This window comes from Lepidochelys kempii, chromosome 1 (genome assembly GCF_965140285.1).
Source record: "Lepidochelys kempii isolate rLepKem1 chromosome 1, rLepKem1.hap1, whole genome shotgun sequence".
NCBI lineage: Eukaryota > Metazoa > Chordata > Testudines > Cheloniidae > Lepidochelys > Lepidochelys kempii.
The window spans coordinates 199,706,104-199,727,754 of record NC_136380.1 but is presented as its reverse complement, the minus strand read 5'-3'; the positions used below and the strand labels follow the sequence as shown (position 1 = coordinate 199,727,754).

Sequence of the window (21,651 nt, the reverse complement as noted above, 5' to 3'; positions counted from 1 at the left end):
CACAGGTACTCCTTTTCTTTTTGCAAATACAGACTAACAAGGCTGCTACTCTGAAACCTGTATTTCCCTATGTTAACTGTCTAAATGGGCCATCTTGATTATCACTACAAAAGTTTTTTTTTTTCTCCTGTTGATAATAGCTCATCTTAATTAGCCTCTTACAGTTTGTATGGCAACTTCCATCTTCTCTGTATGCTTATATATCTTCTTCTATGTTCTATTCTATGCATCCGATGAAGTGAGCTGTAGCCCATGAAAGCTTATGCTCACATAAATTTGTTAGTCTCTAAGGTGCCACAAGTACTCCTTTTCTTTTTGCCGATACAGACTAACATGGCTGCTACTCTGAAACCTGTCGCTTTTTACCTTGTTCATGTCTGGCACCATGGTGTTCCAGTTTATCTTCTGTTCTAAACCCACGCATTCTAGGTCATTATGCACCCTTATCTTTCTTCTGAGCACATGCATTCCGGGTACTAAAAGGCATGAAGACACCTTCTAGGTTTCTGTGGGTAATGTGTTTCATGTTGCCGTGAGGAAATAATCGTATGTACGGATACTGACAGTTTTCTTATCTACTCAAGCCCAAGCTCACTTCAAGGTGTTACGGGATACTTCGCATGTGTGTGTACAGGATTATAAAAAAAGGTACAGGCCAATTTGGCCTTGATAACTTCTATATGAATGCTTAATATATATACTTAAATGCTTGGAATATATGTTGCACATAATATCAGAATACACAGATACGGTAGCTGGCATATATTAGTCAACATAAACAAAACACTTTCCTGCACACAATTCTCCGCCTGGGGAGATAAGAGAACACACACAACAGATATTAGCCATGTTGCTTAATACACTACTGAAAGGCACTCATACTACAGTATGCAGTATAAGAACCTATATAGAATAGAGCCTAGCACATTATGGGTGTGACCAGACATGTAAATGTTCCTTTTATTCTAAAGAATTGTATACAATTATTTGGAAGCATGAGTAACTACAAGCAGCCCAAAAAAAGAGGGCATACCAACATTTTCAAAAACTGTCTCTGATTTTTTTGATCAAGGGACTTGACCAAGATCAGAGACAGAATTAGACCAAGAGTTCCTGGCTCCCAGTTCTATATTCACACTATAGCTCCTCACCCGATCTTCCCCTATTTTTCTCTCTCTCTCTCACACGCACACACACACAACCAGCTGAATTTAAAATAAAAGAAGCCCTTTTGTACTATTCTATTTTTTATGGACTACTTAACTTCACTTCAGTTTCACCTGAAAATTCTGCATCATTTAAATTAAAAATTAAAAGCGATTGAGAAGCAACAGATCATTTACTGCAGTGTCAACTTTATTGAAAAACAATGATGTTCACATGTCTTAGGATCTAGCTTCATTACAGAAAATGTTTTGCAATAAGTTAAAAAACGTTTACTGAACAATTACAAAGTCAGACAAAGCAACCAGGATATATATAAAAGGTCCAGAAGCAGCTTATAATACAAAACAAACAGTCATTGTAGTGGAGAATTTCACAAAATGTTTGTTTTACAAAAATCCCTCAGTTGATAAAGCTATTTTTAAAAAAATCACCACATTACATTTCAAAGCTCGGCACAAGATTTTAAAAATGGAATACCCCCATATTTAGCGGCTGTGCTTCCCCTCACAATCTGGTTAAGATTTACTATGGTCTTAACATGTACGCATTTGCAATTAAGACAAAAGCATATATATGTATTTTTTTTTTTTTTTACACTAAATAGTTTTTAGAACCTATAACAAGATTATAGATACTAATGGTGGTGATCCTGAAAAGGAGGCATTAACAATGAAAATAAGGCAACTGAACTGACTGCAAACTATTTTTAGAAATTAAACTGGTTAAAATGAAGGATTGCAATCACATACAAGTGTCATCTCCCAGTACACGAAGGCTGGCCAAATGCGTCTCCCCTCCCCGAGTTCTACAATGCAGTTTATGGCCACCATTTTTAATAGAAAAATGTGGACCATAGCAAACTGTAAGCTGGAAACAGTGGGTCATACATCTGCATTAAAGATAAGATAGATACAATCTGCTCCCAATTTATACAAATTTGGCACAGTGCTTCAATTCCCTGAATGAAACCTGCCCCAGGATGCTGCACAGAGTTCTGGCAACTTTGCTGTATTCTCCAGGAACATCCATTGCGACATCATGTGAAATTTGAAAACGAATTGTCACAAGATATTTTCTGTATCAGAGTATAAAACACACTTCCTTGGGATTCAAGATTGCCCATCCAACTCGTCTTTAATATTCAATCGTAATAAAATTACTAACAAGATTGGATATTTTGTTTCTTTTTCTAAAATGCTGTCATTAAAAAAGCCTCTGGCAGTGTCAGTAGTCAAAGTGCACTTTATTATGTGTCATTAAAGTCAGGTTCTACTCAGAAGAGTGATTACACATTGCATATAGGCTTTCATATTTAATGTGCCCCAGACACTCCAGAACTAATGTGGTTTCTTTACAAGTGAAAAGATTTCTCTAATTTCTGTTCCTACCAAATCTGACAAGTCAGGCTTCTTGTTTGCTTGTTTTTTTTTTTTTAAAGTTATTTTCCAGGCTAGAATTGCATTTTAAGGCCCTTTTTGGTTAAAGTAGCATTGCATTAACATGTACTGCAGCTTCAGCAAATGAAAGACAAGCTGGTCTGAGACTTTCAAGCCTGCCTAAGGGAGCTAAATACACGAATCCCACTGAGTTTGATACCCACGTCCCTTCAGCTTCTTTGAAAATCTCAGCCCTTGTGGTTGTGCGCTCTGTAAAATTAGGAAGGAGCTTGGCAAGGGGAAGCAACTTTGAGATCCAACACAAGATTTTTAATTTTTTTTAATGAAAGAAATACTATTTTCTGTGTGTTTTTGACATACTGTGCACTCAGCAGAAAGATTTTGAATGTGAGGAATTGCATGCCGGAATCTGGTGGCTTTAAGACACGCACCTACCCATCAATAAACCACCCATCAGAACAGAAAACACAAGGAAGCTTGTTTTACAAACAAAAAAAACTGCCTTTTCAGTGCAAGAGTGTTCACATGGAATGTATTCGACTGTCCAGTTTCATTATTTCCACATTAACTACAGTATTATGTTGTTTGATACCGTAGTGGATGAGGTGTGTATGCAAGGCAGGTAGAATACAGTGGCTACTGTAATACGCAGGCATACAAGTAGGACAGGTTAATTACAGGCACAAATATGGGAATGCAACATATTTCAGTAACAAGGCAAGTATTCAGTTGCAATCAAACATAGCAGCAATTTGAACAGAGATTAAGTAAGTAAGTAAGTAGAAGTCACAAGCCTTTGTTTCAGTAGAATGAAGTGGATTTATTAGGCAAAGCCATTTGGAGGTGAACCCACAAACCTGAGTGTTTCTCATATTGGAGATCGTGTGGGTGGAGTCTTTCCTACCCAGTTAGCCCCCAACCAAAAGAGTATGATTCATTCATGGAAAATTTTTGCAATGCCAGAGGCTAATATGAACACTGCTGTCACTCAAGTGCTTACTATGCCTCCATTCCCTCTGCCCTCCTTTTTCTTTCAAAGTTCTGTGTCCCCCTCTCCTACCTCCATTAAGGACATTCAACAACCTTACATGAAATACAGTTTACTAAACTTATTGATTCAAGAGCTGCAGGGCTGGAACTCGGCATTTAAAATAATTAGCTTGTGGATCTGAAATTTAAGACACCCAGACAATCTGTGTGCTGGCAACAAATTACTGTACAGCTCCAAACCCTAAATTCCCTATTTATAAAAATCAGCCATTCTGCCAAAAAGTTAGCAGAACGGTTCTAAATAGCTAACATGCAGATACAAAAGTTCTATCCAGTGTATAAAACTGAGGTTTGATTCTGGTGATCCTGATTGGGTTAGAAAGCCGTGTGCTCTGGTGCAACATTCCAGTACAAGTGCTAGCCCTTTACGAAGGCAGTGAAGGTCAAGAAAGGAGTGATCTGAAGTAGAGGAACAAGCAATCCAGCACTGCAGGATTTAATTGCTTAAGCTCCTACAGTGATGGACTTGGTTAACAGCACTTTTTCGGGAAAGGAAGCATATGCTACTTACATAGAGCTTTCCGAGAATTCCCACAGGGAAGCTAGTGCTAAAATAAACTTGGGCTTGAGCAAGGCATTGAGGGATAGATTTTCTAATTGCCTCTTACAGAGGCATTTTGTAAACATTGCAAAGACACTTACAAAAAACCTGGATAGGATCCTTTGGCAGGATACAGACTGGGAGGTAGCTCAGTTCCCAGTTACACTGAGGCACACAGGTTAAGGGACTTGTCCTAGTCAGGAAAAAACTCCCAGCTTTCTGCTTGAACCACAAAATCACACAGCCTTAAGGAGGCATAATAAACCAGGGGCCCATATTAAAAAAGGCAGCTCCCTGGAAATCAGAGCTCAGAAGCAGCTGTAACAACAAAGAAGCCAAAGGAAGCCAAACTGCCTAAACCAAATGTGATACATTTGTGAGAGACGGACAAGGCTTTTGTATGTGTGTAAGCAGAGTTAGGCTTTATTGCAGCCTGAAAGCAAATGAGAATCATCTCCCCAGAGAAAACTCAGTTGCTGGACTGTGACTGGTGTCCACCTGTCCGCAAATCATGCAAAAAGTGGGATTTCATCAGCTCCAAAGGGGGGAACGTGGTATTCTAACAGAGTTACAAAACGACTAGTCAAGCAGCAGCTTCAAGAGCAACAGGCAACAATGTGAATGGGGCAATTGTCCCTAGTTTTCCCCAAGCTCTCCACTTGCAGATGATTTGGGAGTGGGGATCCTAACTGAATTGAGCCTAGATGATTACACTTGCCATCCGATGAGGGATATTTCATGAGTGTCTGCTGCTGCCTCTCTCGGTGCCTAAGGGAGTCTGCATCAACCCTGAGAGGCTGCCTGCTCAGCAACATACTGCACAGTAACTAGAGGCCACAGACAGTCAGAGGTTACAGTCGTGTATAGATTCTGGCTCAAAGTGGAAGGCTGCTATGGCTGGAAAAGTCAGCAGTCTCACCCCTCCAGTCCCTAGGATCTAGAGCTCAGGTGGTAGTACAGCAGCTTCAGGACTTTAGTAGCATAGAGCTGAAGCCAGAATTGTTTTCATGGTGGAAGTGGAATAGTTCAGTAATATCTTGTGGCCAGGACCCCTGGAGAGCTGGTGTGCAGACAGAAGATGGCAGCAAGGTGGTTGTTAGAGGAATATTCCACAGTCTCCACCCAACAGGACTGGAGCACAGAATAAGACAACAGATCAGGGCGTCTGCCCAGGCTGCAGAGCCTGTATTCCTGGGAAAGGAGAGAGATGAATGCTATCTGTTAAAACCTAGGTGGCCCAGGGAGGCTACTGCTTTAAGGTATCATGACATCTGATTTTAAAAACCATGGGGGGTACAAACAGGAAAGTGTCTCTTGGGTCCTATACTACTCCTTTCTTTCAAGGAAGAAGCGTGGAAAAATAATGGCGTCAGCATATTAATTTGAATGTTAATTCCCCATTCCTTTTCATTCACAAACACAGACTATTTTATGGAGGAACCTGTTCTCTATAGCTCTCCCATACTTCCAAGCATAACTGGGGCATATTTTTAAGGTCTGTTCTATTCCTAATGGATTTCTAAGAAAGTAACTTTAGCCACAAGAACCCCATAGATACCCTGTTAAACTGGATGATGGGCTTTGAAAAGGATCCTGTGAAAATGGAATGCACTAAACTATCTCGAACAACAGAAGGACACAATGGTTGGGTTTTTGTTTTTTAAATAGCTCCTTCTCAGATTCTAATAACTTTTCTGGATGCCATGAAACTGTGAGACTGACACACTGTTTTGTTGCTAGCCTTGTTTGATTATGAACTATGGGTAAGGTCCTAGCTATGCTACAAATCAGAACCATGTTTGCCCCTAGGTTACAGGTGGTGACCAGGCTCCCTGATGTGGTATTTGGGGGGCAGGCAGGGCCTTAAAGAACAAAGGATGAGCCCTGCAAAAAACACCAAGATTTTGCAAACACACATCTACAAAGCCTCACTGATCATCATCTTCCCAGACCTTGGTCCCAGCCCATAATGTGAAAGATAAGCCTTTGTACCAGTAAGGTAAGGATGCATTAAAAGGAGATATGAAGTGGTGAAGCAGTGTCCCACACACGATAAGAGTGTCCAAGTGCTTAACTTATACCAAGTTTGCCAATGAGCCACTGTACAACTTGGAGCCGGATGACTCTGTGTTGAGCTCACACAAGAATTTGGCTAAGGATTCAGAAAAAGGGGATGTTAAAGTGGTCTTGGAACTTGTTGGCATCATAAAAATCCCAGCCACTAGGTATAATTTGTTCAAAGTTGGCAGTTTAATCCTGCATACATTTCCTTAGTAAGCTGTACTTGCTATCGCTATCACTCTTTTCAGAATATAGACTCTTGAAGAGCATATGCTTCTGCAGTTCTTCTGCTCCACAGCGTGATATTTGAACCACAGGGGGATTTAAATGATCTCTCACCTTTGTGCAGAGAAGTGAGAAATGGTATGAACCGATGAGAGCGGTAAGTCAGAAGAACAGTGTCTCTTCCTTTCCTAACACTAATTCTGTCACCCTCTGCAGAGGATTTTTTATTTTAAAGGGTGTATAGAAATGCTTTCCTACTTTTAAGTAAAACACAATGACCATTTAGAAAGAATCTCCGATAGAATCTGTGCCCAGAAAATTAACTGAAGCTCAGTTTTTCCCTTGCTTACCTACCAAGTCCTAGTTTCTGTTTCTCTCCCATAATACAGCTGGGAACAGGATGGGTATCTATCCTGACGTGAGAAATGCACCTCCCTGCCCTGCAATACTGCTAGCTGCTGCAGGCAAGTTGCAGAAATCAGGTCAGTAGCAGGTAAAGGGCCTCTTAATTTATCTTGGTTGCACTGAATTCCTAGCACTTTTCCAGTGGTGATCAATGCTCTTTTTGAGTTATTTTACAGAGACACTGTCAGTAGTTTAAACCCAAACTTTAGTAGTTGGGTAAAGAAATGAAACTTTCAAAAATATTCAGACAAAATAGTTTTCCCGTTTAGACTGAAACCTTCCCTGGTAGTGTTATAAATCCCACCATGCAGCACTGAGCTCCTGCAAGAGAGCCAGAAAGAAAGAACAGATCAGGGGAGTTTCACTGTCCAGTGAAAAAATTAAACAAATCTAAATGGTGAGACATTAGGGTTTTAAAAGTTATTTCAAAGCTAGGAGGAGGTCAGAAAGTGCAGCCTTGGGGTCTTACTATGCAACAGATCTCAGCTGGTGTAGACTGGCATAATTCCATTGAAGACAATCGAGCTGTGCTGTTTTACACCAGTGGAGGATCTGCTCTATTATTTTTAGGCTAACAGTGTGTCTTTAAATGTTATTTCTGTTTCACTCTGCATGATTTGTGTAACTTATCTAAAACAACAAAACTGAATTCTAGACGTCAGTCCAGCTGGGCTAAATGTTACAGAAAGCACCACTTCATTATTCTGACTGACTATCATTGTTCACAAGTAACCAGATATGCTGGATTTTAATACAAGCCTCCCACTACAAGCTGCAAGGCATATATTTAAGACACAAGTAGGAAGGTACATACAAAACAGTTAGCATAATTCCACTGTACTTCCTAGAATGTCACAAAACAGCACATATACCTGTTATGACAGACAAACAGTAAAGCATTTCTTCACAGCATCCCTGTGGAGAGAGAGAAATACTGACATGACTGGGCTGCTTCCCCAAATATTTCATTGCAGTAATCAAGATATGCTGCTTGAAGACTTAGACATTTATTCCTGCACAGTGTACATTTCCATATGTAAGGCTGCAGCATTCGCTCTGCATTACATAGGTGTATGTACATATCACACAGGTTGCATAGTGGAGACAACTTTAAGTTTCGTTTAAATGAGAGATGCACCTATGTACTTGTCTATGGGGGGCAGCGGGGAGGAGTGGGAAAGTGGGAAAAAGAGAGGATGCCAGAATTGGACACAGATGTTTGTTATGCATACATTCTAAAAAAAGTATTAAAGGAAATCTTAAATGCATACATGAAAATCTAAATTAAGGTTCCCACAGGGCAGCTAGTTTAGTTCCATTGCTCATCTGTAGTATTTTGGGTTATTGCTTACGTTTTCAAAAGGAAGTTCTTAGGATTCCATTGCAGACTATGTACCACATGGCTAAGGACTTGTCTACTTTGGAACACTCAGTAAAGTTATGGCAAATCAACAAAAGGTGTGAAGTAAATGCATAGGAATTAAAACATGCTAAACACCTGTATGGATGCTCTCATTCAGGGGTAAAATGGCTTTAGTTCACTAAGATTAAGGCCAGGTCTGCACAAGAGACTTAGATAGGTATACCTATGTCGCTCAGGGGTGCGAAAAATCCACCGACCTAGCGCTTTCTACACAGGGGGTTAGATCGACAGGAGAGCTTCTCCTGCCAACAAAGCTATTGCCTCTCGGGAAGGTAGATTAACTACACCAATGGGAGAGCTCTCTCCCATTGGCTTAGAGCAGGGGTCTCAAACTCAAATGACCACGAGGGCCACATGAGGACTAGTGCACTGGCCCGAGGGCCGTATCACTGACACCCCCCATCGCTGCCCCCCAACCCCACCCCCACTCCATCCTTTCAATGAGACCCCGCCCCTGCCCTGCCTCTTCCCACCCCTTCCCTGCCCCCATTCCAACCCCTTCCCCGAAGCTGCGTTTTAAGGGTAGACGGGCCCTAAGTACAAGGGGGAACAGATTAGTAAGCATAGGAGCTAGGACATGTTGCAAGAGATCATTCAAGGCGAAGCGGGTAGTTAACACCTCTGCAAGTCAGAGAACAAAGGACATCTCCCTCAAGTAACATTTCATTTGGCAGCATGGGATGATTTTTGCAGGTGTGAAAACCACCAAGTTTGTCAGAGGGGATCTGGCAACTGACAGGACAAGCTTGTCACCAACCTTCTGAAGGGCAGCAGTGTTCAGGAATATGGGGGAGTTTAATAACTTGAGAGATTTATTTCACAGAATATTCATACAGTCTCGTGCACTTTATAGGTTACATGCCTCCAAATGCAGTGTGCCTTTCAGTGCATGCAACATTTGAAAAAAGTAGTGGGTGAGTTTCAGCAAAAAAAGCCAGCCAACTCGCTGGGACGCTGATGTTTCCTGAAAAGTTTACTGGGAGGAGGGGAGAAGAGAAAAGGGGGGATGGTAAGAACTCCTAACCCCCGGCTGCCATGTCCCACCCCAGAAACAGCTGCATTTCAGTCACAGGTGAAAAATTCTTAGGTGTTTAGTTTGTAATCAACTCTAAGGTCATTCAGAAAAAATGGCAGCACAACCATTTTAAAGTCATACAGTTTATGGGGGAGTTAACTGTAAGATAGAGTTTAATAGATATTCACTAATATAATAAGGAAAAATCAAGCTTACCTTGCAAATGGTATGAAAGAAATGCTGTACCTAAGAGAGGAAGAGAATATTAAAAAAACTGAGTTACCATTAACTTCAGATTACATTAGAGTCATACACAAAAGCAACAACTCCTCCCCACACCACACTGAAACAGAGACAGAAGTGTCTCAGTGAACACAAAGACAAAACGCCAGTTCAGGTAGTGGAAAGGCACGCAAGCTCCTCCTCAGCCATCCTCCTGAAAACAACTCTGTTGAATCCATAAAGCGCCACAGCAAAGCTATGGCTCGCTATAAAAATGTTTATTAACAATAATCCTCCTCTTTCTGAAACCCTACATGCACCAAGCCCTGGGGCAAGTAGGATCAGTCATCTGGCTAGTGATGTACTGGGTGACTTGGATAAGGACACCTAGTCAACCTTCTATTTCCACAGCATCTGTAGCAATGACCTGGGAAGCTGTACAAAAGTTATAATAATGAAAAGGAATCTGGCCCTAAGCAATCCTGATCTAAACCACACAAAGTAAAGAGAACAGTCAAGAACAATGTAATCCAGAAAGGGAAAATCTAGTGTAAAAGGGAGGACTGAATGGGCAAAGGCAAACAAGGGAACCTTGCTGCTGGTTCCAAAAAGAGCAAGAGAAACTCTGGGAGGGAGTCCCACTGAGAGAGACTCTGCAGTAGAAGTGCTCTGCCCCCAGCCCATTCCAAGCAGAACTCTGGAGCAGAGAGCAGGGACAAGCCATCTGATCTCAAACGCCTTGTAGGACGTCACTCATGAAGATCAGGTCATTAGGATTAATTTGGCTAGGTGGTTCATGTTTGGGTGGCTAGAGGAAAGGGAGAACTCCCCTACCATAATTCGTACAACTTCACAGTCCTCTGACAATCTATCAACAAAAGCTAGATTTAATCCAGGTTACTTTGGGGGGGAGGGGGAAGAGAGCAGAGGCAGCTTTAGCACGGGTTCATGGGTTAAACTGCACCCACAGAAAATCATCAAACCAATGGTGCCAAACCCAAGTGATGCTGCAGCCCTCTCTGTGCCAGGTTGAAATGCCTGAAGCCGCAGCCAGGCCCGGGAGCTGCTATTGTGGTGCAGGCTCACACTCTCCCACCCCTCTCCAGAACCTCCCCTCTGCACAAGGCCAAGATTACAGTTGCAGTGCCTGGGGAAAAGGGTCTGCTACAGATGGCTGGTGCCCCCTTGGCTATAACTCAGAATCCATCTCCTAGAAAAGTTTAGCATAGCATACCCATTGAATTCAGATGCTACACCCTCCCTATTAGGGGGAGGGGGGAAAAGTTACCTACCATGCCAAGGCAAAAAATTGCAAAATGCAGAAGATGAGAGCAAGTCCCTTGTTGTGCCACTGAAAGAAGAAAACAGACAATAATGCAATCAAATAATGAGCATATATATTTATTAGTGTGCACTGGCTATATATAAGATCCAAATACTCACCCAGAAGGCAGAGCACAATGTTAGTATGAGACACAACTAGAAGAGAACACAGCATGTCAGTTAAAATAGAGACTACTCCACAATTAAAATATATTTTTTGCAAATATAAAGGAAGACCGAAGGGAAATGCAATATTTTACCTGATCCAATGTAAAAATTGCTATTTAAAATGCCCTATCTATACTATTTCTAAATATGAAATAAAGCAGCAAGCTGGTGAACATCACAAAAGGAAGATCACAGCTGCAGTCAAGGAACAGCAGAAGGCTTCCACAGCTTGTGGCAATTTCTGTAGGTTCCTACTTTTTCCCCAGGCCAGTTTTATTAGTTAGTATACACATTCAGGTACGCTACTTCACTTTCTTATCTAAATAGAAATATAGAGCTTTCCAGCTCCTCTCGGTCTCTGGCTGCAGCTCTGATTTGCCTGTCTCTAAACATGCCATGAATCTGTTTCCTGTTGAAATCACTAAAACAGCAGCCCTGGGGTATCAACCGCTACCCAGTTCATATCAATTGAGACTATGAAAAATGTTCAGGTACTTTTTAGCTACTACTTTATTTATTTATTTTAAAGCATTCCAAGGCCTGAGTGTAGGCATGATCCACCCACTTCAGGCATCTGTAATGCCTACAACCCACATTGACTATAAAAATAGGAGCTGCACAGTTATGACACTTCTGGAGGGGCTTTTTGCTAGACTCCTTAAATTTACAGCTGAAGGTCAACACTTTCACTTATAGGTCTGGAGTGTAGACCTGGCCAATCAGTATAACTATGTTGGCTCAGGGGTGTAAAAAAATCCACACCCGAGTGATGTAGTTATTCTGACCTAATCCTCCGTGTAGATGGCGCTATGTAGATGGGAGAGCTTCTCCAGTCGACAGAGCTACCGCCTCTCGGTGAGGTGGATTAAATACACCACGGAAGAGCATCATCACTAAAGCGCTGCAGCTGCACCGCTGTACGTGAAGACAAGCCCTTTGTTGAGATGCTTCAAAGCTGAAAGAGCCTACAGCCAGTAACCACCTAGATCCGTGGTTTTCAACCTGTGTCTAAGGGGTCCACAAAAGGTTGTCGTTAGCATAGAACAGTGGTTTTCAACCTGTGGTCTGCAGACCCTCTCGGGATCTGCTAAGCTGCAAAGTTCCCACAAAAATTCAATTATACATGAAGCTGTAAGTCACCTGAGGATGACTAGATTCTCCAAGTACCTTGTTATGAAACTCCACCTACAAGCATTTTACCAAGGAGTGAAACTAGCAGCTAGGGTAAGTAGAAATAAGAGGGTTGACACTCTAATGTTACATTTCTGTCTGCCTATATCTCCACTTGCTTCATCCCAAACCCTCTTCTAAATAACTCCCAGTCCCGCTCCTGCCTTCACATCTTCTTTCATGTTGCCCATGTGGGTGTGTGGGTGTGTGTGCACATGCACGTCAGATTTCTCCAAAACTTCTTCAGCAACACCTATCAATCCCCTCAGTGATAATGATTCTACTACTTCATGCACTTAAACCACTGCCCCCGTACTGTACTGCCCAGATTTAGGCTATGCTCTTCAGAACTTGGGACCTGTCTTTTTCAGTGTTCTCTATAACTATATACACCTCCAGTGCTATAAGAACGGCAATAAAAGCAGCACTGTGAATGTAACTAGATCAAACCACTATTGACAACTTTGTTCTGGAATTTTGCACTGAATTAAGACTAGTTAAAACAAGATCCTTTGATACTTACTAGCATAACAATAGTAGCTATCAAACGAGTAGGCTCAAACATTCTTTTCAATTGTCTCATAGGTCCCATAAGGAAAACAGTGCTGTAACAAGCAAAACAACATAACACAGACACGTAAAACATCTACATACAGCAATAAAATTCGACTGTAAGATGCCCTCATCAAGCATGCTTACTGTGCTGTCATAAATTGACATTCTGTCCTAGAGGGCCACTACTATACTAGATACCAGTGCCTATGTTATTATGGTGATTGGTGCAGTCTGTATAGCAAAGACAGCCAGGCAGTACTATAGAATAAAAATCAGTATCCTACTGACAATGGAGAAGCTACATACCAAGAACTGGGCACCAAACAGACTAAGTCTTGGGAAGAAGCAAGTGCTGACATTTGTAATCTAGACTCCTCCATCTCTGTTTAAAACCAAACATTCCAGAAGGGGTGTAGGGACAAGCTTGGTGGAGGTCAACGGGTCCCATCCCAGGTCTCCATTCTGATTTGATGAAAGTGATCCCTGAGGTACCTGGACTGCATTTACACAGACTAGTCAATGAGTTCACTTCCTACCAACACGCCAGATACAGTCTTAAAGTGCCATCAGACTCGGCTGACTTTGTAGAACAGTGAGGCTCAGATTAAATTGATCAAATTTTCATTTAACTTTTTTTTTAAATCTTAGCTTGTTATGTCCAGCTTATTTACCCATTTTCTCTCTGGTGCTAAGGTGACTCCTCTCCTCCCTCTTGTTGCTGATAACAGGCTGCCATTGCTTCAGTCAAGAGCAGCCCAAGATACAGTATAATGGAGGAGATGGAGTGGTGGGAGAGAAGAAAGCAATCCCAAGCCAGCCACAGATGATGAGAGAGGAGTAGCCAAGTAGAGTATTCCTGTGAGGATCAGCCAGATGGTATGTACCCAGGACAACCACATAGCCACTGGCATGCCTAATTCTACTGCATGCCAGGAATGATGGAGTCTCACTAGTCTCCCCTCCCTCACAGTCATGTGGCAATGAGTTACACAGTCAAATTACACACTGCATGACAAAGTACTTCCTTTTATTGGCTTTGAATTTCCCAACTTTTAATTTTGAGTGTCCTCTGATTCTTATGTTACAAGACAAGGAGAACAGGCTTTCCCGCGCTAACCTTTCTAGAAAATTCGTTACTTAGTACTTGTATCACATTCCCTCTATTCATCTTCTTTCTAAGGCAAAGAATTCCAATCTTTGCAATCTTTCCACATGAGTTTTCCCATGCTTTTGATCATTCTCATAGCTCTTCTTAAATGAAAAATAAATCTTTACATAATACAGATTGCAAAGTCCAGGTAAAAAAAAATTAAGGGCCCACATATCCTTGAACACATCAACTCGTGTCCCAACTTAACAAACCAAGCTTTATAGCTCGAGTTCTGTAATAAGCTAGTCGAGATGGGGTGACCACCATGGCACACAGCATTACAGATAAGGCTGCCCCTTTGATTTATATAATGGCATTATAGCAAGTCTCCATATTATTTGCCACCCCATTCCTTACATATTCTAAAATCTTGTTTGTTTTTTTATGTCAACTGCACATTGAGAAGAGGTCTTTATTAAGCTATTTACAGTGATAGCCAGGGTCTCTTGTGAGGCCAGTGAGACTACCTACACAAAGATATGCCTCCAGCATGGACTAATAGCTGATGGTTCAGAGGAAAGTGTAGAAAACCACAATGATGCACCAAACAATACATAAGTTATGTAGATGTCTTCCTGACCCCTGCAGGAAGGATGAGATTTCATTCCTCTTATTTTAGCAAGTATATCCAGACAATATTTGATCCAAACAGTAAATACAAAATACCAGTTGAAACGGTTTCATTTCCCAAGAACTGGACTGTTCAAATCAGTCATGTTTGTTCCTCTTCTATTATTTCTGAATTTTAGAGATCTGTACAGAGAAGTGAACATTCAGCCTCACATCCCACCATTTCCACCACTCAGACAAGCATGGGTACATTCACACACTCTCATTCTGTTCCTATTTTCTGCCTTTGTATCAGGTAGCTATTTTACAGAAATGTTACCTTCCAAGGGATGCAATATTCCCCAGAGTGTAAAATACTGCAAAGAGAACTAGTCCTTTCCTTGGCACCCATAGCAGGCAAGTACCCTGAAAAGGAAGATAAGAGAACATAAGAATGGCCCTACTGGGTCAGACCAAAGGTTAATCTAGCCCAGTATCCTGTCTTCTGACAGTAGCCAGTGCCAGGTGCCCCAGAGGGAATGAACAGAACAGGTAATCATCAAGTGATCCACCCCTGTCGCTCATTCCCAGCTTCTGGCAAACAGAGGCTAGGGACACCATTCCTGCTCATCCTGGCTAATAGCCACTGATGGACCTATCCTCCATGAATTTATCTAGTTCTTTTTTGAACCTTGTTATGCTCTTGGCCTTCACAACATCCTCTGGCAAGGAGTTCCACAGGCTGACTGTGCATTGTGTGAAGAAATACTTCCTTTTATCTGTTTTAAACCTGCTGCCTATTAATTTCATTTGGTGACCCCTAGTTCTTGTGTTATGAGAAGTAGTAAATGCTTCCTTATCTACACCAGTCATGATTTTATAGACCGGACTGGATAAAAATTGTTTCACGTTGCAACAAAAATAGCCCCAAAACAGTGTTTTTTAGTAGCAGTGAAGAAGCACTAAAAAACTCAAACCTGAATGGCAGTTACAAAAGTTGGTTTGTGTTTGTTCACATTCTTTATAGTGATCAGAGCATTACATTACACTTGCTGATAGAACCCAGTTTCCTTTTTTATAAAAAGGGTTTTGAAATTTTTTGCTTTCATCAGGGACGAAACTGAAATCAATTTCTGCACAAATAGGTAATTTTGCCATACTTGTGCAAATCTTATTCTTTAAAGAAAAGTAGAAATATCCGATACATGGATATAGTATAAAAGGATGTAGTTCCATCTACAAGGCAAGTTTTACCATGTCAGGATCATTGAACTGAGTTCATTACAAAAGTGCTCCTTCTGACTCTGTTATAATACATTTTGATCTGACCTTTGTAGACTGATTAAATCATGTTACCACACAATCCTTCAATCTGCCTATGTAGATGAATCCTTAGTATTGCCTGGCTCAGTCCTCCTGGCTGACCTGAATCCGATTCCCTTCCTGAACCCCAGCACTAGTTTACCAGTCCCATCCCACGTAGCCAACCTCATATCATTCCTCTTGGTACTTGAGAATCACATTCCATACAAGCTGCATATTGATCCACACATCACCCAGTCCCCCACAAATCAAAGAGGAGTGGACTGATCATCTTCTTGATTTTTAGTTTATGTTTAGTTTAATTTTATAGCTGCATTTCCAAGTGTTCCCTTCCCAATCCAGATGCCTGCTCAAAGTCCCAAGCAGCTGGCAGAACTGGGGCCAGTTTGTACATCATTTTGTTATCCACTTTGGGGTGCTATAAAAAGTAACTGCAGTGCTCAAAACGCAAGTCTCCTCCTAGAGCAGAAGTGGACAGACAGAGAAGAACTTACCAGGACAGAGCACAGAACTCCTAAGGCAAAACAAGCGATGAAGCCTTTCACTCTCGTGCCCCAGCTTAATGAAGTTGTATCAACGATCTGGAAGCCAAAAACAAATAAAGAGACATATCCTTTAACACAGTGATTTTCAAACTTTTGTATTTGTGACCTCTTTCACACATCCAGCCTCTGAGTGTGATCCCCCTTATAAATTAAAAAACATTTTTTTTATATTTAACCCTATTATAAATACTGGAGGCAAAGCAGTATTTGGGGTGGAGGCTGACAGCTTGCGACCCCAAAGTAATAACCGTGCAACCCCAAGGGGTCACGATCCCGAGTCTGAGAACCCATTTTAACACATCAATTTGTGTCCCAACAAAACAAACTTTATAGCTCTATTTCCATCAGCAGCTTAAGCAGCATCTGAAAAATATTCCGCTAGAACACAAAATAAATGAAAAATGAATCCATATACAACAGCAATACTACTAACAGAGAGCTCAGTTTTGAAACCACACTACAAGCAGAATTCCCACTGAAGTAAATGAGAGTATGTTATTACCTACATCAGGGGTAACCAATCTGTGGCTCTGGAGCCACATGCGGCTCTTCAGAAGTTAATATGCGGCTCCTTGTATAGGCACCGACGCTGGAGCTACAGGTGCCAACTTTCCAGTGTGCCGGGGGGCGCTCACTGCTCAACCCCTGGCTCTGCCACAGGCCCTGCCCCCACTATACCCCTTCCCGCCCCCTCCCCTGAGCCTGTGGTGCCCTCACTCCCAGAGCCTCCTGCATGCCACAAAACAGCTGATCAGGAGATGCAAGGAGGCGCTGATTGGCGGGTGGGTGAGTGGGAGGTGCTGCGAGGGAGCTGATGGGGGGACTGCTGATGTATTACTGTGGCTCTTTGGCAACGTACATTGGTAAATTCTGGCTCCTTCTCAGGCTCAGGTTGGCCACCCCTGACCTACAGAATGAGGCCCCTATCAAGTCCTAGATACCTACAATAAGCGAATAGCTTGCCACAATACTATATAGTCTGTTCATTCCACTATATTTGTACCTACATATCTAACCTTTCGTGTTCTTCTTTTAGCAGACACATACCCACCTCAGCGAGCACAGACTCTTCGCCTCCACATTAAAGCCTGGTCCTACACCTAAAACTTAGTCAACTTAACTACCACACTCAGGTGTGCAAAAAAATTCACACACCTGAGAAATGTAGTTAAGCCGACCTAAGCTGTGGTGCAGAAGCTGCTAGGTCGACAGAAGATTCTTTCATAGAATTAGCTATTGCCTCTTGTGGGGGTGGATTTACTACGATGGAAAAACTCGTTCCACCACTGTAACAAGTGTCTACACTACAACATAGCAACAGTGAAGTTACAGCACCACAGCTGTGACACTACAGTACTTGTCGTGTAGCCATATTCTCAGTTATTATTTATCAATTTCCCCTCTCCCACCCTTAATTTCTATATTCACTGGAAGTGAAATCAGGCAGATTCCAGTCAAATTTTCAAAGAAAAAGCAGTTTATAAAAAGCACCACAATTTGTTTTCTGTTCTCTGTTTTCTATGTTGCATTCATCTACATGGAACAGAACTATAATGCTTCTATTTCATCCATCTAGTCAGAGTGAAGTCCTTGCAACATATTTCCTACCCACCCACAAACATCCAAACACCGAACAGCAAAAAGTTACGGAACTCTAGAATTTATGAATACTTGAGCATGTTAGCCCTTTACACACTAGAGCGTACTTAGTTTTAGACACATGGCATGAAGGTGAGGGAAAGAAGTTGGGTGGGATTATGAAGTCATTTTCATGCATTCAATTGGAAATCATTTAAATACATGGCATCAGACTAGTTTCTAGGAAGTTTAGTCACCTTTCCACATATAGAACATTTTAAAAGTTGCATGGCATCACATTTGGCTCAAGATTTAAGCTTTGCAGGAAGTAGTTTTTTTTATAAAATCCAAGAACAAAAAGGTTTACGCTATTTTTGTAAAAACAAACCAAACGTGTTCAGCTTCTGAGTGCTACATTGTTTGGGTTTCAAACGCCTTAGGGGAATGGTTATTTGTTTCTTTTTTCAAAAAATAACCATTCCCCTAAAGCGTTTGAAACCCAAACAAACAATGTAGCACTCAGAACCTGAAAACAAAACCAGATGCCAAGGTGGAACTGTCTAAGAGGAAAGAAATTCAGTGAGTCAACAAAGACCACAAACAGTGAGATACACTGGGTGGCTAAAACTCTTTCCCTTTAAACCCAGTGTTTAAAGATATTGGTAACACAGATAACGTGAGTTTACAATATGAGCTCGGACCCTGGTTAGCACAAGGTCTGCGTGGCCAGAAGGGAAGTTGGGCTTGAACCCGAGGTCACACTGAAATGAAGGCATACCCTAGGTCAGTGGCTCAACTTTTCCAGGCTACTATATCCCTTTCAGGCATCTGATTTGTACACCCTCAAGATTCACCTCACTTAAAAGCCACTTATTTACCAACTCAGACCTTAAATAGAAAACGGTCACAGCACACGGTTACTGAAAAGTTGCTCACTTCCTCAGTTTTACCAAGTAATTATAAATCGATTGGAATATGAATATGGTCGTTACACGGCCGTATGCAGAGCCGTATAAACAAGTCTCTGTACGAAATGTGTGTTTGTACGGACTTCGCTGGTGCGTTTTCCGTAGCCTGTTGTTAAACTAGGCAAATACCTAGAGGAGGTGATGTACCCCCGGCAGACCGCTGCGCACCCCGAGAGGGACGGGTCTCCCTGGCTGAGAACCAGCGGACGAGGTGGACAGAGACCCTGTAAAGCTCCCGTGTCCTCCTACCAGCTCGCCAGGGAGCGGCGGCGGGGAGGACTCGCTTCCCAGCCCAGCGGGCAGCAGCTGGAGCGGCCGCGCCATGCCCGGCCCCGGCCCCGCTCCCCGGGGGAGGGCGGCGCTGACAGGCCGGGCACCGCTCCCGGCTCCAGGGCTTGCCCTGAAACTCTGCCCCCCGCCCCCGACACGAGCCGCCCGGCCCGGAGCGGGCCCGCACCGGGACAAGCCACGGCAGCCTGGCCAGCGGGAGCGGGGGGGGGGGGGCTCGTTACCTCGCTCAGGCCGCCCTGCTCCTCCGCGTCCTGCCCGTTCAGCACCCGCTTGAGCTTGTCCATCCTGCCTGGCTCCGCCACCGCCGCCGCCCCCCGCTTCCGTGACCCGACTACTTTACGACTGGCCCGGCCCGCCCCGCCCCCGGGACTACAACTCCCAGCGCGCACCGCGGGCAGGAAGTCGCCGGTTTCCAGCCAACCCGGCGGCTAATCCGGCGTAGTGCGTGGTGGGAGACGTAGTCCCGACCCGCTCGCGCGGTGCGTGCTGGGAGCTGTAGTCCATATTGGCCTTTCTCCTGAAAGATTTTGCCAGACGGCAGTAGCACATGACGTCTATGCCACAAGGCAGCTCATAGCCAGGCATCAGCCTTCACTGGTGGCATGTTACTCCTTTTCCACACTCTCAGTGCCAATCAGGGCAGCCTCCAACACAGCATTGCCAGCCCATGATTTTATGGCAAAGCTCCCACGATTTAGTGCTTTCCCTAAAGTCCCAGCTCCTGGAACTGTGAGAATCTAAACTTTCATTTAAAAAGTTTCTAGACATCAGCATTATGGAGAAATGCTGGGAAATGGGACCGAAGTCTAATCCAAAGTCTCAAAAAACAGAACACAAACGAAAAAAGCAGCAAACATTTATTATTTTTAACATGGTATTTTTAAACCCAATCTCACTGTTTTGGGGTGCCTGCTTCATCATTTTTGAATGCTCGGATTTGGCAACATTTCTTAAGTCATTGTGCTATGCAAAAAGGTCCACTGACATTACTTCGGCCATACTTAAGGTGATCTATTACTACAAAATAATATAAATAGCATGCAAGTGACTATATCACGGCAACTTCTATTTTATTATTTTTCTTAAAAGGGAGCATACTAACCTTTTTTAGTTTTCTCCCTGACCCACTATTGTTTAAAAACCAACATTGTACAGAGTGTCTTATTTCTAACCAATTTTAAAAAACTCCAAAAGCCACTCTTCTGTTAATCATTTCTTCACTACTTTCTTTGGGTACATATTTGCATTCCTCTTTTATTTAGCTAAAGCTTAAGAAGGTTGTTTATTGGGCTTCCAAAATATCAATTATTTATATAGCAAGATCATTGAAGATTTGAAATGTTAAGACTATAAGCAATCATAGTTGCTTTTTAGGCCTGCTCCAGCAAAATTTTTAGTACATGCTGTATGCACTATTCACATGCATATAGATGTGCAGAAGTGTTTGCAGGATCAGGCCCTAGTATGCAAAAGATGTTGGTAGCACATAGGGCTAGCTCCTGCACCCACTAAAGTCAATCATAAAATTTCCATTGATTTCAAGAGCGCAAGATCAGGCACTTAGTTACTAAGTATGCTGTAAGCTATTAATACAAGAACAGAAATATACATGCTTTCATAATGACATTGCAAAACAGACAGGAGAGAGCAAACAATGCATTTTCAAACATTTCTTCAATTCAGAATTGTAAATTCCATTAAGGATATTCCACAATGCTAAACTTTGAAAATGTCAAGTTGCACTATTTTAAAACATACATGTCTTAAAAAATATCATGTCTTGAAGCATTTAATAACTCCAATTACACCAAATAAATTTCTTTATGGTCTGTACTAACATCAGTTTAAGAACCAACCAAAACACCGGTGCAATGAGCAATTTCTTCTTAGCTCTGGATGGAAAGAAGTAAGATTACACTGTTGGAAGTGCAGATCCAGTTTCTGCACAGTAAATATAGGTATATTATGATGAAAACATTCATTTTTCTTTTTTTAAACAATTATACCTTATATTCAAAGCCTTTGGACTCTCTCTTCAAACAGCTCATTGGACATTCCACCCATTCTAAAAATTGGTTTATGGCATTGGGAAATTCAACCAGGGAAACAAAATGGGGCATGTATAAGTGACAACCCTGCACCAGACAAGCTAGCTTCAAACATTCATGATCTTCAAAGACATGAAAGCACATCCATAGACATGTAAAGCAAGAAATGTATCTTCAGTACTGTCTGTGTAGCTTTTGCAGAGCCCTCATGGACTTTGTTTTTTGTTTTTTTATTTAATTACCATCCAGTAATTTTCTTCAGACATGAAGCCAGCAGGAGACAGGCAGTGTTTTGTCTTGTTTTGTTTGGATTTTTTTTTTTTTTTTTTAAGGGCTGTTAACAAATTGCAGCAGGTAACTCAGAACAAATTAACTCAATTAAAAAAAATTGATCACAATTAATCACAGTTTTAATCACACTGTTAAACAGAATACCAATTTAAATTTATTACATAATTTTTTTTTTACATTTTCAAA

General features: G+C 42.0%; 1 protein-coding gene across 4 annotated transcripts; it reads right to left on the bottom strand.

Moving 5' to 3' along the window:
- Window positions 1-1,058: 1,058 nt before the first annotated feature.
- On the bottom strand, window positions 1,059-19,477 carry SFT2D2 (SFT2 domain containing 2). 4 transcript variants are annotated; one of them, XM_073307982.2, is made up of 9 exons: window positions 19,348-19,477; window positions 16,239-16,325; window positions 14,762-14,847; window positions 12,691-12,772; window positions 10,950-10,985; window positions 10,799-10,857; window positions 9,501-9,530; window positions 7,719-7,761; window positions 1,059-7,167 (listed from the first exon to the last, which is right to left on the bottom strand). In XM_073307982.2, the coding sequence occupies exons 1-8, from the start codon at window positions 19,408-19,410 to the stop codon at window positions 7,722-7,724; spliced, it is 483 nt and encodes a 160-aa protein (XP_073164083.1). In that variant the 5' UTR covers window positions 19,411-19,477; the 3' UTR covers window positions 1,059-7,167; window positions 7,719-7,721. The 4 variants fall into 4 exon arrangements, with proteins under 4 accessions (XP_073164083.1, XP_073164092.1, XP_073164074.1 ...); XM_073307991.2 differs by having other exon boundaries at window positions 1,066-5,346; XM_073307973.1 differs by lacking the exon at window positions 1,059-7,167 and having other exon boundaries at window positions 7,562-7,761.
- Window positions 19,478-21,651: the final 2,174 nt, after the last annotated feature.

What these genes read in the sequence shown, in the direction of transcription:
- SFT2D2 (XM_073307982.2), bottom strand. Translation starts at nt 19,410, where the DNA reads ATGGACAAGCTCAAGCGGGTGCTGAACGGGCAGGACGCGGAGGAGCAG. An exon ending in AGCAGGGCGGCCTGAGCGAG is followed by an intron (nt 16,326 to 19,347) that starts GTAACGAGCCCC and finishes TTTGGCTTCCAG; the next exon opens with ATCGTTGATACAACTTCATT. An exon ending in AATATTGCATCCCTTGGAAG is followed by an intron (nt 12,773 to 14,761) that starts GTAACATTTCTG and finishes TGCTTGTTACAG; the next exon opens with CACTGTTTTCCTTATGGGAC.